Source organism: Garra rufa, chromosome 13, assembly GCF_049309525.1.
Source record: "Garra rufa chromosome 13, GarRuf1.0, whole genome shotgun sequence".
Classification (NCBI taxonomy): domain Eukaryota; kingdom Metazoa; phylum Chordata; class Actinopteri; order Cypriniformes; family Cyprinidae; genus Garra; species Garra rufa.
Window position 1 is genome coordinate 33,631,962 of NC_133373.1, and position 15,262 is coordinate 33,647,223.

Genomic DNA, 15,262 nt, shown 5'->3' on the forward strand with positions numbered 1-15,262 from the left:
CAGTAACAGTAAAATAAAAGAGAAAAGATCTTTTCTCTGCTATATTCTATATTTATATGAACAATATCAGCATGGCTGTGTTTTGGCCGTAGGTAATCACAGTGTGCAGATATACTTTACAGCCATATCTTACGGGTACGAGTGTGATACTGCATTTATACAACAGTTTGATGACACAAGTTTGTAAATACATAAGAAACAACAACAGAGTGTCTTTACAAACCCTCTTTTGTGCAGAACTACTTCCTTCCACCATGGATTCCAATCTAAGTTTGACGAATTTGAAACGTCACTTTAGAACTAGTAACAAAGGAACATTAAGTTGCTTCATTAAAAGCTTATTGTATTACTGTATTTACATGTCTTCTCTCTTAATGTACTCTCTTCAAATGGAATACATAATGGTGTGGTTGTATTCCAGTTATTTTTTTAGTTTACAGTGCTTGTTCAGATACTTGAAGGACTAGCCGTCCTAAATGATGCTCTCAGATGTTGTTTCTCTCTTCACGCTGCTGTGGCCTGCTTTTTGGCCATCCGCTGTTATCGACCCATTAGACAAAGCAAAATGGAATTTCTAGCTATCTGCACCCTCTTAGTCTATTGTTTCCCTTTCAGTCACGCTAAGGTAATTCGTTTTTCAGGGGCCGTGTTTCTCTCCCCTTTCACTCCTGGCTGATTGCCTTGTAGAACAGACCTGTCCATGTAACATTATCCTTGGTCTATGCTCTTTACCTCTAATTTATCTGTCTAGTGAATGCCAGGATAACCAGGGCCACTGACATAACAACGTACTTTTAAAATGCCACGCTCTGTTTGGGTCTTTTATTGGTCAGTGGAAGTTTTATAATAAAAAAGTTTTGTCCGTCATCTGTAAATTAAAAACAGTGTCAGCCAGTATAACTTTATGACTGTCTAAAACTGTCTGAAAAATTGTTGAAACTGCAAACTTAGACAGTAATGCAGCTTTTAAGTACCCTTTTTTCTTCAGTCTTACAGGAAACAAAATCGTGTTTAAAAGGTATAACCATTTTTTTTTTGTGGACACTGCCTTGCTGATAGTGTATGCATTTATTCTACATCTGTCTATTACTGTGCTATCATCTTTTTCAGATAGAGCTGACCCTAATGGCATGTAAAAACAATGTCTTGCATGTTGGTCAGAATAAGCTGCAGTGTGGATCAGAGTGCTTGTTGACAAAAAGTCTGGCTTTGCAAATTTAGATTGGAAGGGAAGTAACATCAAAATTTAGGCAAGGCAGCAATATTAAAAGAAAAAAAAAAAAAAACTTGTATTTGCATGTAATTCTTATTCCTAAGGCCGTAACTGAAATACATTGCTAAGTTATGGGAGAAAGACATAAACAACTGCTTCTTTGTATGTTTTATCAGAAATAAAAGACAAGTACATACACAAAAGTTTTTGAACAGTAAGATATTTAATGTTTTTTAAAACACCAAGCCTGCATTTATTTGATCCAAAGTACAGCAAAAACAATTCTGAAATATTTTTACTATTTAAAATAACTTTTTTTAGTTAAAAATATTTTAAAATGTAATTCATTCTTTTGATCAAAGCTACATTTTCAGCATCATTACTCCAGTCTTCAATGTCACATGATCCTTCAGAAGTTGTTCTAGTAACTAATTTGATTTTCAAGATTTTTTTTTATTATTATTAATATTTAAAACTGTTTAGTACATTTTTTCAGGATTCTGTGATGAATAGAGATATCCAAAGATCAGCATTTATCTGAAATAGAATCAGAATCAGCTTCAGAATCAGAAAAAGCTTTTGTAACATTATATTACAAATTATAAGAAATGATAGGAGTTAATACTTTCAATTAGCAAGGATGCTTTAAATTGATCAAAAGTGATGATAAAGATATTTATAATGTTACAAAAGATTTCTATTTCAGATGAATGCTGTTCTTCTGAACTTTTTATTCATCAAAGAAACCTGAAAAAATTCTACTGAGACTGTTTTTAACATAATAATAAAAATCAATGTTTTTTGAGCAGCAAATCAGAATTTTTGAATGATTTCTGAAGGATCATGTCACTGGAGTAATGATGCTAAAAAATCACAGCAATAAATCACATTGTAAAATATATTCAAATAGAAAAGTTATTTTAAATAGTAAAAATATTTCAAAATGTTTTTGTTTTTGCTGTACTTTGGATCAAACAAATGCAGGCTTGGTGAGTAAAAGAGACTTCTTTAAAAACATTAAAAATCTTTTGACTGGTATGTGTTTTTTTCCCCATCTTATCAAGAGTGCTTCTCCAAAGATGCTGAGAATGGCATAGAGAGAATTATAAATCATAAAATCAATAAATGCAATTTCTTCAAGCATCACACATGATGGCCATTGTTTTCGCAAACTTGCATTCTTTCTGGCTCCAATCATGTATGTAACTCCCACTTTTCCCCATCTAATAAAATCTCAATAGATAAAATCAACCTGCATTTATCATCCACGCATGGAAACTTTCCATTAAACAAAATGTTCTCATGGTGGAAAAATGTTTCACTCAAAGGTTCTTGGGGGAACTCAAGATGTTGCTTCTATGCCATCACTACAAAAAAACACCTTTTGGAACTATTGTTGTACATTCTTATCATTACATGTCATGCTCTCTCAAATATGTCAAATTGTGGAAATAAATTGGGTTGCAAACACCAATTCACATTGATTTTAACCAGTTTAAGATAAGAGATTAATTGCAAAATAGAGAAACAAAGAATAATCACATGGTTTTCAGCAGCCGTGTAGCAAACCGCATACCAGTGTCTCACAAACACTGTTCACAATACTAGTGAATATGCTCAAATTTGAGAGTGGGTAGCATAACTAAGGGAGCTTTTCAGGTTTCTGTGAAAATATTCCCTGAGCTGCATATTCAACCTTTGGCATATGGCATAAGAGCTAATTAGAACTATGCTAATGTGCTCCCTCAGGCCCAGCGACTGAAGAGGAAACCAACTATGTGCTTTGATATATCTGTCATGCTTCAGCAGGCACTAACAAGGATGACTCTGAGACACTACAGACCCTGCATAATAGGTTTGTATTCTTTTTTTTTTTTTTTTTACAGGTGGTCTTATCAGTTTTACTTGAGTTTTAGCAAATTACTTACAGTTAACATCTTAAAAATAACAGTTCCAATAGAGGCTTTTCATAGTGATGCAATAGAAAAATCATTTTGGGGTTTTCAGTGAGCAGTTCACTTCAAGAATGAAAATTTCTTGATAATTTACTCACCTTCATGTCATCCTAGATGTTCATGTCTTTCTTTCTTCAGTTGAAAAGAAGTTAAGGTTTTTGAGGAAAACATTCTTTGTCTCCATATAATGGACTTCAATAATCGGCAACAGGTTGTAGGACCAAATTACAGTTTCGACAAAGCTTCAAAGGGCTCTATACGATCCCAGCCAAGGAATAAGAGTCCTATCTAGCTAAACTTCTAACTAAACAGTTTTTGGTGTAAAGAACATTTTCAAGAACCTGCAGAACTATTTGTGGAAGGGAAAGGTGTAAATGTTTCATAGATGTGAAACATTGAGGAACCTTTGTTTTTAAGAGTGTAGTGTGCATATCATATTGTGGAAAATTACTTCATAGCTATTATAAATGGCTTGATTTACAGGTGTCCTTGAAGCAAAGCATAATTATTAATTTGTCATTTACCTGTCACTTTTGTCCTCACTGTCTTACAGTGCACTTATTTAAGACAGTCCTCCTGAGGTTAAGTGCCCTGTTTCAAGGATGAAATGGTGATGGATCAACTTTAGTCTCAGCCTCAGACGGCACGTCCGCCCACCATCTGTATACTGGCTCTCTGATGCATATTGCGTTACAAGATATGTCTAGAGTTAGCTGAAATCACTGGTTCCAATCTGATTGGCTGGCACTATGCAACATCTGGGAGTCAAGGGAAAATGTCCACCTGGAATTTAGTGTTTACAAGGTTAGTGGCATAAAATGTGTTTTGTAGCAAGCAAAACGGCCTGTTCTGCATTATTTATAGACTGAAACTTGGTCTGAAACGATTTTAATGTTTTTAAAGAATTCTCTTCTGCTCACCAAGCCTGTATTTATTTGACCCAAAATACAGCAAAAACAGTACATTTCTGAAATATTGTTACTATTTAAAGTAGCTGTTTTCTATTTAAATATATTTTAAAATGTATTTTTTTCCTGTGATCAAAGCTAAATGTTCAGCATCATTACTCCAGTCTTCAGTGTCACATGATCCTTCAGAAATACAGAAATGAGTAAATTTTTTCAGGATTCTTTGATCAATAGAAAGATCCAAAGATCAGCATTTATCTGAAATAAAAAGATTTTCTAACATTATACACTATACCATTCAAAAGCTTGGAATCAGTATGAATAATAAACGTAAACTCAAAATCCTGAGAAAAAAAGTCAGAATTGCGAGACTAAAAATATAAATTCTGTGAAAAATGTCAGAACTGAGATGTAAACTTAAAATCCTGTGGAAAAAAAATCTGATTTATAAGATGTAAAATTCCTGTGAGTCAGAATTTTTCAACATAATAATAATAATATATGTTTTTGAGCAGCAAATCGGAATATTAGAATGATTTCTAAAGAATCATGACTGGAGTAATGATGCTAAAAAAATCAGCTTTGAAACCACATGAATAAATTACACATTAAAATATATTCAAATAGAAAACAGTCATTTTAAATAGTAAAATTATTTCACAATATTACTGTTTTTGCTGTACTTTGAATCAAATAAATGCAGGCTTGGTGAGCAGAAGAGACTTATTTAAAAAAAAAAAACATAAAAAATCTTACTGTTCAAAAATCTTTGACTGGTAGTGTATACTAAAAATTATTACTTTATTAGTACTTCTTAAGATAATCTTAAGAAACATCTAAGTGTACTCAAATATGCTATTTTGGGACACATTTTTAACATACTATATCTGTTTTAAAAAATGTAGTTACCACTTGTAGTACGTACACTTGAACCCATCTTTCATACACTAGTGGGTTAAAGTGTACTACAATTGGTAACTAAATGCCTTTTTAATACAGAGATAGTATGTTAAAAGCACAGTTTAGTTCATATTGTGGTGTCCCAAAATAGCACATCTGAGTACACTTAGATGTTCTTTTCTAACCTGTGATCATTTATATGTGAGAATAACGTCAATAATAATCATAGAAATCTTCATGACTCTCCATTTAAGTATTCGTGCATTTCCACGGCTTTGCAGAACTACAAATCGCACCTACAAAATCTTCTGATACTGTATTTCCAGACTTTTGATCGCAGTGGGAGCCCTGCTTGTTGTAAGCCCATTAGACGAAGCCCATTAACGGAGAGAATTTCAGAGCGAGGATACTGTGTTAGAAGCGCATCAAGAACAGGCAGGTCCGTAAAAGCGCCGTTCCGCGGTAGGTGGTGCTAAACTCATTCACATTTTGTCGGTACCTTGGTGGGTACACAGGATGATTTTAATCGCGCTGGACAGCGTCCAGCGTCACTCACAGTCTCAGCAAGTCAGCGCGCTGCGCACAAGAGCAACAACCTCATTCCTGGATATTAGGCACTAGGGGCAAGTGCGCGAGCGCGGCGCGCGGACACAATTCGCCTTTCGCTCGCTGAGAGAGGAGCGCGCGAATGCTTTTCAAACTGAAATGAATCGTTAACGGCCGTTTGAAAATGAAGAGGCTTTCTCGAAAGCTGACTTTAGCTCTCGCAGCGCTGTTTTGGATAGCCGCTTTACTCTATTTCATATTGCTGAATAGCCGGAAAATACTACCTGACCAAAGAAACGAGCAAACGCAAGTGAAAGAGGTGAGTGATAACATCATGATAGGTTAGAAATAACAAGCCTCATGGACGAAACAGCTTGATTTGGGTGGTTTGTTGGTTTTAAAAACCTCTTAATTCTTTAACTTCTTTGTTTTTGTAGCCTGTTCTTTAAGAGAAAATGTTTGTAAAGGTGCGTCACTTTTACAATACCTGAGCCAACAATAAAGAGCAAAACAGTCCAATATGTCGTATTTTTATCTTGTTAGGTGTGTGAAAGAACAATATAGTCAGGTGAATTCCTTTTCTCAACTTATTTTGAACCAAAATGAGAAATTTACCTTACTTTCCCCTCGGGAGACGAAATATGCTTTGCGATAACCTTTTAACATTTTGTTTGTTGACAAATATAATTATATAATAGCCAGTGTTATCTCTTTTTTCTGTTCAAGCGTGAATTCCTATCACTCAGTGTGATGGACGCATGGAAATAGCTTTAATATATGCGCGTACACGAGGGAGCAGATATTCAATCTAGATTATTGAGTGAAAATTAAATATTTAAAGAGTCTGTATGAAATGGCTGTAATTAATGACACAAGCGAACCAGGAACATTTGTACACCTGGCATTTGCTTTCGAAACAGTGTTCAGATACTTTTTGACTCCACTCAGGAAAGACAAATCATAAATGAGATCTCTCTCAGTTGTTTCTCATAGACAGCATTGATTTATTAAGGTTTATTTATTAAGAGGAAGTCTATTTTCCCTTGACAATAATCTCAAGTGTGTCTGTTTGCCAGGGTACCAGAGTCTATTTCAGCATCAATTTCCTCAGAAATTCAAATTATGTGAGCTATGTTGTCCACATTCATTTTATAACTCTATATTCTTACTGTAAGCAGCTGTCTCATTGGTGTCTATTTTATTCATCTTTAAAACATTTAAGAACACTTGAGACCAAAACTGATTCTTAAAGATCTTTAATAAGCAAACTCGAGATGTTTGAACTAGTCATATACTTCTCTGTGTTTCCTATTACAGTATGTAAGCTATATATATAAAATACTTAGTTTTACGTGAGATTAAACAGTGAATGAAGCAATGAGTAACTTCTCTTGTTCGGAAAACATACTGGATTTTAGGAGACACCAATCAATAAATAATTCCACTATTTTTTTGTTCAACATCTATCTTGACTAAGATAGAAAGTAATGGGAACAGAAGATCAAGGATTTTCACAAACAGTATAAAGAGAGATGATGCACATATGTGTTGCATTAATAAATAGATGTAGCTGCTCTATTATTGCTGTTGGATGCGTAAATCTGCAGCAAAGACTTGTACGTCTTGTAAGTCGTTTTTTCATTTAAACAGCGGCTGGTATATGACAATAAAGTATCACTGAGGGTAATGGGGTATGAAACATGATGTATGGCGTAATATATCTCAACACTGAGCAACACTCTATAGGAAGGAAGGGAAATATGAAAACAGTTCACACATGCTCCTTACATCTGTACAGAGACAATGATGGACTTTTTATGCTGTAATGAATAGATTTATTTGAGAAGAAACACAGAAAGATTTCTGGTTGAGTAGTGACAGATTTTAATTTTTATTCTGAGTTTCTCTGTACATCTTTATGTGAGTATGTAAAACTAAAAAGTTAAACATTTAATGTTGTCGTGCAAACTGCCGGGTGATCGATTTTGCAGGCACTCCCCTTTAAATACATCTAGGCTCTGGGAGAGAAATGTCTACTTTAGTATTCTGTGTTGAACATCATGTTTCCATTTGCTGTTTGCTTCAATATCTATTTTCTGTAATAACCCTGACAGGGAAGGCCGAACCTGCAATAGCTGTTATTGGTGAGGAGGAATGTGAAATACAGGGTTGGCGCAGCGGCTGTTGAGGTGAATGCGGTGTGTGTCACGGTGGCCAGTGTGTTCAAACCATTCATCAAATGGTGGTGACATCTCACTCAGATTCGATGGGAAGATACTCCCCCATCAGCAGAATGATGCATTATCTTTATAATGGTAAGAGAGGACTGAGATATCACCCATGACATCTGCTATTACCATGATTCATGGCAGATATGTCCCACAATACAGATTACACAAGCAGACAGTGTTGTTGTTGGGTACATTCGCCGAGGCTTCGTGTCACTGGCGTTGAGGTGTTAGACCGGACAGATGGAGTTTGATGGACTCATCATTTGCTTGCACATGAATTCTGACAGAACGTTGGAATGAATCATTTTAATGCAACACGGCAGACCAAATTTACAGTCGTGCACGCCTTCTGTACCTGCTGAGAGTGTGCTGAGGCCTTTAGAAAAAGGAGCAGGATTTCAAAAGAAGTTCAGATGTGTGGTTTTGTGCACTGCAAGAGGGCAGAGGCTTTGGTGGAGTAGAACGCTCTATAAAAAGGACCCACACAACCACACATCCAGAGTACAGACGACAGGACAGGGAGGATCCAATTACCACTTCCTCCGTCTGTCCTCCTCCTCTCATTAGAAGGCTGAGCTCTGTGGGAGCCGGGGGAACACTGAGCCCCAAACGTGGCACAGCTCAAATGCCCTGATCAGTGACTGTGGAGCATCAAGGAGCTAATGATTTCAGCGGGGAGCGTGGGGGTGGGTGCGCGAACGCTGCCTTTTGAAGGCGAAATAAAATTGTTAAGCAGATAGGAAATTTGACACGTTGATTCAGAACCTGTCATCTTTTTTTCATGTGCTAATTACATTCTGTTTCTATTACTGAGTATGCTTAATCATTAAAAGGGTTCATTTTGCGGTGAGTCATTGTGCTCTAATCCAAAGTGTCGAGATTAACAACGATGTTACTTTTTTACTAGCGCTCTCACCTTTTGTCATTTAAACACTAGCTTAGCCTTTAGGCTTGGCGTTTTATAGTTGCTAACTCAGAATGAATGAAATGCCTGTGGTGTTGTGAGTAATAAGAACTTAAGACTGGATGAGTCGATGCTAGTTGCCGAAAGTCAGAGTTAGTCTGATTTTGGCCAGTCTGGTTTAAAGGAATAGTTCACCCAAAAATGAAAATTCTGTCATTAATTACTCACCCTCATGTTCTTACAAACCCTTAAGACCTTTGTTCATTTTTGGAACACAAATGAAGATCTTTTTAATAAAATCCGAGAGCTTTCTGACCCTGCATAGACAGCAATGCAACTGACACATTCAAGGCCCAGAAAGGTAGTAAGGACATTGTTAAAATAGTCCATGTGAAATCAGTGGTTCAACCGTAATTTTAAGATGCTATGAAATACTTTTTGTGTGCAAAGAAAAAAAAATAACTTTATTCAACTATTTCTTCTCTTCCATGTGTTCACGACGCATACATGTGCTGTGCATTCCTCTGATTAAAAACAAGACACTTGTAGCTTCATAAAATTACAGTTGAACCACTGATGTCATATGGACTATTTTAACTTTTTGGCCTATGAACATGGTAGTTCCGTTTCTGTCTATGCAGGGTCAGAAAGCTCTTGGATTTCATCAAAAATATCTTAATTTGTGTTCTAAAGATGAAGTAACGTCTTACAGGTTTGGAACGAGGGTGAGTAATCAATGACAGAATTTACATTTTTGGGTGATCTATCCCTTTAATACATTTTCACATAAAATTGTGTAATGTAGGGCAGAATAATTTTTTTAGCTTCAGATATAAATCCATTCAGTCAGAGGATATCAAAGAGATTTAATATTTTATCCGATTTTAGAACACACTAGTTGCGTCTGGAATTGCATAATGTCTAGTAGGTACTATGTTTGGTGTGAAATTGGCTTTATGACAGTAAAAAACAGGGTTCGTACAAGGTGTTTAAAGTGCTTAAAGAGTTTTTGAAATTTAAGGTCTGGAAAACCCTTGAAAAGTGTAATATTCTTGAAAAGTGCTTGAATTATTGAAAGACAATGTATCTATGATATGAATTTTTTCAAGAAGCACATATGTGACCCTGGACCACAAAACCAGTCATAAGGTTAAATTTTACAAAACTGATGTATATATCATATGAAAGCTCAATAAATAAGCTTTCTATTGATGTATGGTTTGTTAGGATAGGACAATATTTGGCCGAGATACATCTAGTTGAATATCTGAAATCTGAGGGTGCAAAAAAATCAAAATACTGAGAAAATCACCTTTAAAGTTGTCCAAATTAAGTTCTTAACAATGCATATTACTAATCAAATTACATTTTGATATATTTACAGTAGGAATTTTACAAAAAATCTTCATGGAACATCATCTTTACTGAATTTCCTAATGATTTTTGGCATAAAAGAAAAATCAATAATTTTGACCCATACAATGTATTTTTGACTATTGCTACAAATAGACCCCAGCGACTTAAGACTGGTTTTGTGGTCCAGGGTCACATATACTTTCACGCAAAATTTACTCAATTCAACAAACATGATACCCTTTTTGCTTACTTCAGTTAATGTCAGAAAACAATCAAGCTAAGCAAGTAGTAGTACTGACAGTGTCGTGTAAACATGGCTGAAGACGCGAAAAAAAGGAACAGATTAACCGAATCAGTTGAGTGATTTATGCTGGAACCACTCCGATTGATTCAAACTTGTGACTTCGATCATTCATTTTAAGTGATTCACTAGCAAAAACCAAATCAAATTATAAGAGCCATTCATTTTCTAATTTCAGCATAGCTTGTAACAGTTTTAAAAAGCATGTAATGATGGGTGAAACAGAGCTTTTCAATACTCTCAATCAGATAAAAAGTTGCGTCGCAAAATGATTCACTGTTTCAAAGCGCTCCAATTGGATTGTGTATCGTGAATCATTTGTTTCAGAGCAGGACTTTGCGTATCATAAATCATTTTTATTCAGATCGGGGTGGGTTTGTGAATTATTGATGATTTGTGATACGGAATTTGAAGTCCAGATTGAAATCAAATAATTTGCTTTATGCAAAGTTCTGATTTAAGTCAAATAAATAATTTGTGATTCGAGATCCACGCTCTGAGCTCAGAGTCCTGAAATTTCATTTTACAATATCTGTACGAACCCTGTAAAAAAAGTACATTCTATATGGTGTGAATATGGGTATTATGAATACATCCGCCATGTTGTTACTGTCACGTGAACTACCAGTGTCAGTTGCGTTGCTTCACTGTCATTCACAGCTCATCTCCCATGATCTGATGAGATGGTAAAGTATCCATCACATGCACTTCAGAATCTTAGCAGAAGTAGTAGGTTATCTGGATACTTTTCAACGTTACGATACGATACGATTCCCAGTTTTCATTCTGTAACCATTTACAAAGTCGGCAAGCATATGATACTTAGTTTTCAGTTTCAGTTTTCAGAATATAAAAGTTGTGTATTATATTCTAGCCTTAAGGATGATTGAATAATCTATTGCTGATGTAGTGATGTTTATTTAAAAAAAAGAAAGAAAGAATAAAAGGAGGTTTAAAGGGATACTTGATGATTTACTCACCCTCAAGCCATGGTGTATATGACTTTCTTCTTCCAGACGAATACAATCAGAGTTGTATTAAAAAATGTTCTGGATCTTCCAAGTTTTATAATGGGAGTGAATAGCTGTTGAAATTCAATAGTCCAATACAAGTCCAATAAAGTGCATCCATCGATCATAAAAAGTGCACCGCACAGCTTTGGGAGGTTAATAACAAAAGGCCTCCTGAAGTAAATCGATGTGTTTGTGTAAAAAAACATCCATATTTAAAACTTTATAAACCATAATGTCTAGCTTCTGCTAACCGTTATATGTTTTTGGGTAAACTATCCCTTTAAATTTTGATCCTTCTGAAGTGCTTTTTAAAGCACGTAGCATGGAACTTAAAATGGTCTGCTGTAAAATATTACATTTATAAAAATACCTATTATTTTACATAATAAAAATGTCTCAGTTTTTGTGAGAGCTATGAGACTTTTTTGCGATAAAGGTTAGAGATATTTAGTCTGTATATTTGTTGAATTTTGCCAGCAACCCAGTTGAAGAGCTGTGCGTACTTGTATTGAATCTGCATTGTTTATCTTTTGGGGCTATGTACACATGCAGACAGACATCTTTAGCTGTTGCTCACTGAGTGTTTTAGTGCCACACGGTGAGCATTGCATTTCTAAACCAGCGAGTCAACAAAAAATAGCTAATCTTGTCTGTGTTCTGTGTATTCTGTGTCCAGTTGTGTCCTGAATCGATTCATTTGACTGGGGTACCCTAATTATTCGAATGTGACTTTGAAAATATGTGCTTTTGCATATCCCTAATGAGAACTTTTACATATTGTTTGTATTATGAGAATGTGTATATCTGCATTTGAATGTCAGCCTGACTTTTAGACAGACAGAAACCACCTTTAATATCTGATACCAATATGACTTGGAAACTGAATTGGCGAGTGGAATTGAAAGCCCAGCCATTATCATGCTAAGCAGTCTAAAGAAACAGACATGTGCAATTACCCACCTCTATTACTGGCTGTAAAGATGCTGTTGTGGCTGTTGTAAAGCAGCAGGCCATGACATCCCAAACACACACGCAATACTGTGAAAAGCAGTGTGAGCTCACTGGCGAATTCTTAACTCATTGTATTTACAATGCCCTGAAGTCCACTCACTCTAGAAGTACAATTTAATAGCTCAATATTAATGCTGTTGTTTTACTGCAGAAAAGAGGGTGTAAAGTTTCCTGAAATGATTCCAAGTGGGAACTTTTAAGGCCAATTCACACTGAACCGACGGCAGACAAATGGCAACAAGACACGTTTGTCGGGTTTTGTCAGATCAGTGTGTTACCCCTGTTGGCGTCTGTTGGCATTAGTTGGTGCTTGTTTTTGCTGATTGAACATGTTGAATCAGCATTTGTCAGGTTTTAAAATGTCTGAGAAGTAACACTGTAATTGGTTGGCTGTCGCCATTGGTCTACGTCTGTTGGCGCAGTGTGAATTGGCCTTTAAGAGGTGGTTTGTGTTTCATGACATTGGGTATTTTTATTTTTAGCAACCCTCTACAATGTTAGTAAATCACTCACATATGAGACTAAATCTTCACTCTGTGCATCTAAATGATATCATTGGCTAATAAATTGTTAGATTTTACTTGCCAGTTTGATACACTCAAACTGAGCGCTTCAGTTAAGTGATCTGTGCAACTTTTCAATTCATCTTAATTTATTGAATTCATATATGTGAAGAAAGAGTCTTATATACCATGCAGAATTGACGTGGTACATGTAAACGATATTCTTTGTTGTATTTTCCTGTCAAAATAATGGAGTTCATTTAAAATTCCTCAGCTTTTAATAAGTGGGTGGAGCTAATATGCAAGCTGCAATCTTATTGGCTGGTGCTCACCTATTGTCATCCCTGTTTTGATATCAGCAAATCAGTTCAAGCAAATGCAGACAATGTGATTAATATTCATGAACCCAGCAGCTCATGAATCCTTAGAGTTTTATATTGTTATTAGTAGCAGAATTTGTAATATTATCTTATCTTATCAGTGTTTTTGTTATTTTATTTTCCCCTTTTTTTACAAAAACACTTAATGACCAACAATATCTTAAGCACCACAACCAGTCTTAAGTTAATTAAAGATGACAAATATGCATTTTAAGTTTTAATTCTAATTATTGAAGTTCTATAATTAAATAATGCTTGATCTTCGTAATATCATATTGTAATGATTGACTGATTTATGTAAAGAGTGTACTTTCAAATATTTAAAAAGCTGTGCCATTTTACAAACAAAAGCTTAAATATACAGTTGAAGTCAAAAGTTTACATACTGTACACCTTGCAAAATCTGCTAAATGTTAATTATTTTACCAAAATAAGAGGGATCATACAAAATGCATGTTATTTTTTATTTAGTACAGACCTCAATAAGATATTTCACACAAAAAAAATGTTTACATATAGTCCACAAGAGAAAATAATAGTTGAATTTATAAAAACTAATCTATCCAAAAGTTTACATACACTTGATTCTTAATATTGTGTTGTTTCCTGAATGATTCACAGCTGTGTTTTTTTTTAGTGATAGATGTTCATGAGTCCCTTGTTTGTCCTGAACAGTTAAACTACCCGCTGTTCTTCAGAAAAGTCCTTCAGGTCCCACAGATTCTTAGTTTTTTTTTTTTGTCTAAATATCCTATTTTTTCATGTAGTACTGCCCTTCAGAAGCTACATGTTCCCCAGAAGACAAAATAAATAAACATTTTTCCTGATCTCAAATTAATGCATCGTTTTTCCTTAGTGAGTTTTTGAACCTTCTGTAGTTGTATATGAGTTCCTCAGTTGTCCTCTGAAAAACCAAAGAATCTGTGGGACCTGAAGGACTTTTCTGAAAAACAGCGGGCAGTTTAACTGTTTAGAACAAACAAGGGACTCATGAACAACTATCACTAAAAAAAACCCAGCTGTTGATCATTCAGATAACAACAACACAGTATTGAAGAGAGAATCAGGTGTAATGTAAACTTTCGAAAAGGGTAATTTTTTATAAATTCAACTATTATTTTCTCTTGTGGACTATATGTAAATGTCTTTTATGTGAAATATCTTATTTAGGTCAGTCTTAAATAATAAAAAAAACATGCATTTGGTATGATCGCTCTTATTTTAGTAAAACAACATTTTGCAGATTCTGCAAGGTGTATGTAAACTTTTGACCTCAACTGTATATAAAATAGTCTGGTGAGTAATCTCAAAAATGTACTATCCGAAGGTGATTCTATTGCCAAAGTGTGCGTAGAGGGTTGTTTTAAATTTCAGATTAATTTGTCTGATTATGCTTGTTTTATTCTTTACTGCTCATGACCTTCATTAAAGCTCATATTTTGATAAATGAAACAACAAAACAAAATAAAAAAGGTCATATTTTCTGTATCCCCTTAGTCCTAATTAGCAATACCTCTGAAACTGCACCTGTCATAAACATGGGTTATTGATTTATGATGTGTGTTTTCATTGTAACAACCCTCGCTGTCGTCATAAGAAAAATCTCTACACAAAAACGAATGCTGGTGGCAGTTATTTCCATGGAGGGCAGTAGCTACATTTGGAAATGCAGGAGAGAAGGAAGCATCATCATCAGTCAGCATTCATCCAGGCATCTGGGGAGAGACTAGCAACCTGCTGGCATGGGTAATCACCAGCCCCAACCATAACCAACAGCCTCCAGCCCCCTTAATGGTCTAACATCAGCAAAAAAGCTCAAGGAAATAATAAGTGGGAAAACATGGAAACTCTCAAGCTGCTGTCGGTGCAGAATGTGGAGGTTTATTAAATTATGATTGATATGGCCTTATGGATTTCAAGACGTAGTGTGTTCAACCCTCAATATTCTTGACTACAGCTTGCTGTGTGCCTCGTATTTCGAGGGGTTTGGTGTGATGGTGCGGCAGAACGCTGAAATATTAATGACTTTCTTATGATAATT

General features: G+C 35.2%; 1 protein-coding gene across 2 annotated transcripts in view; it reads left to right on the forward strand.

Annotated features, from left to right (window-relative positions):
* The first annotated feature begins 5,500 nt into the window (after positions 1-5,500).
* Positions 5,501-15,262, forward strand: part of galnt14 (UDP-N-acetyl-alpha-D-galactosamine:polypeptide N-acetylgalactosaminyltransferase 14 (GalNAc-T14)) — a 68,525-nt gene continuing 58,763 nt past the window's right edge. For both annotated transcript variants that reach the window (XM_073816553.1, XM_073816554.1), the window contains exon 1: positions 5,501-5,841. In XM_073816553.1, coding sequence (XP_073672654.1) covers positions 5,707-5,841 — 135 coding nt within the window. In that variant the 5' untranslated portion in view covers positions 5,501-5,706. The remainder of the gene's footprint in view (positions 5,842-15,262) is intronic.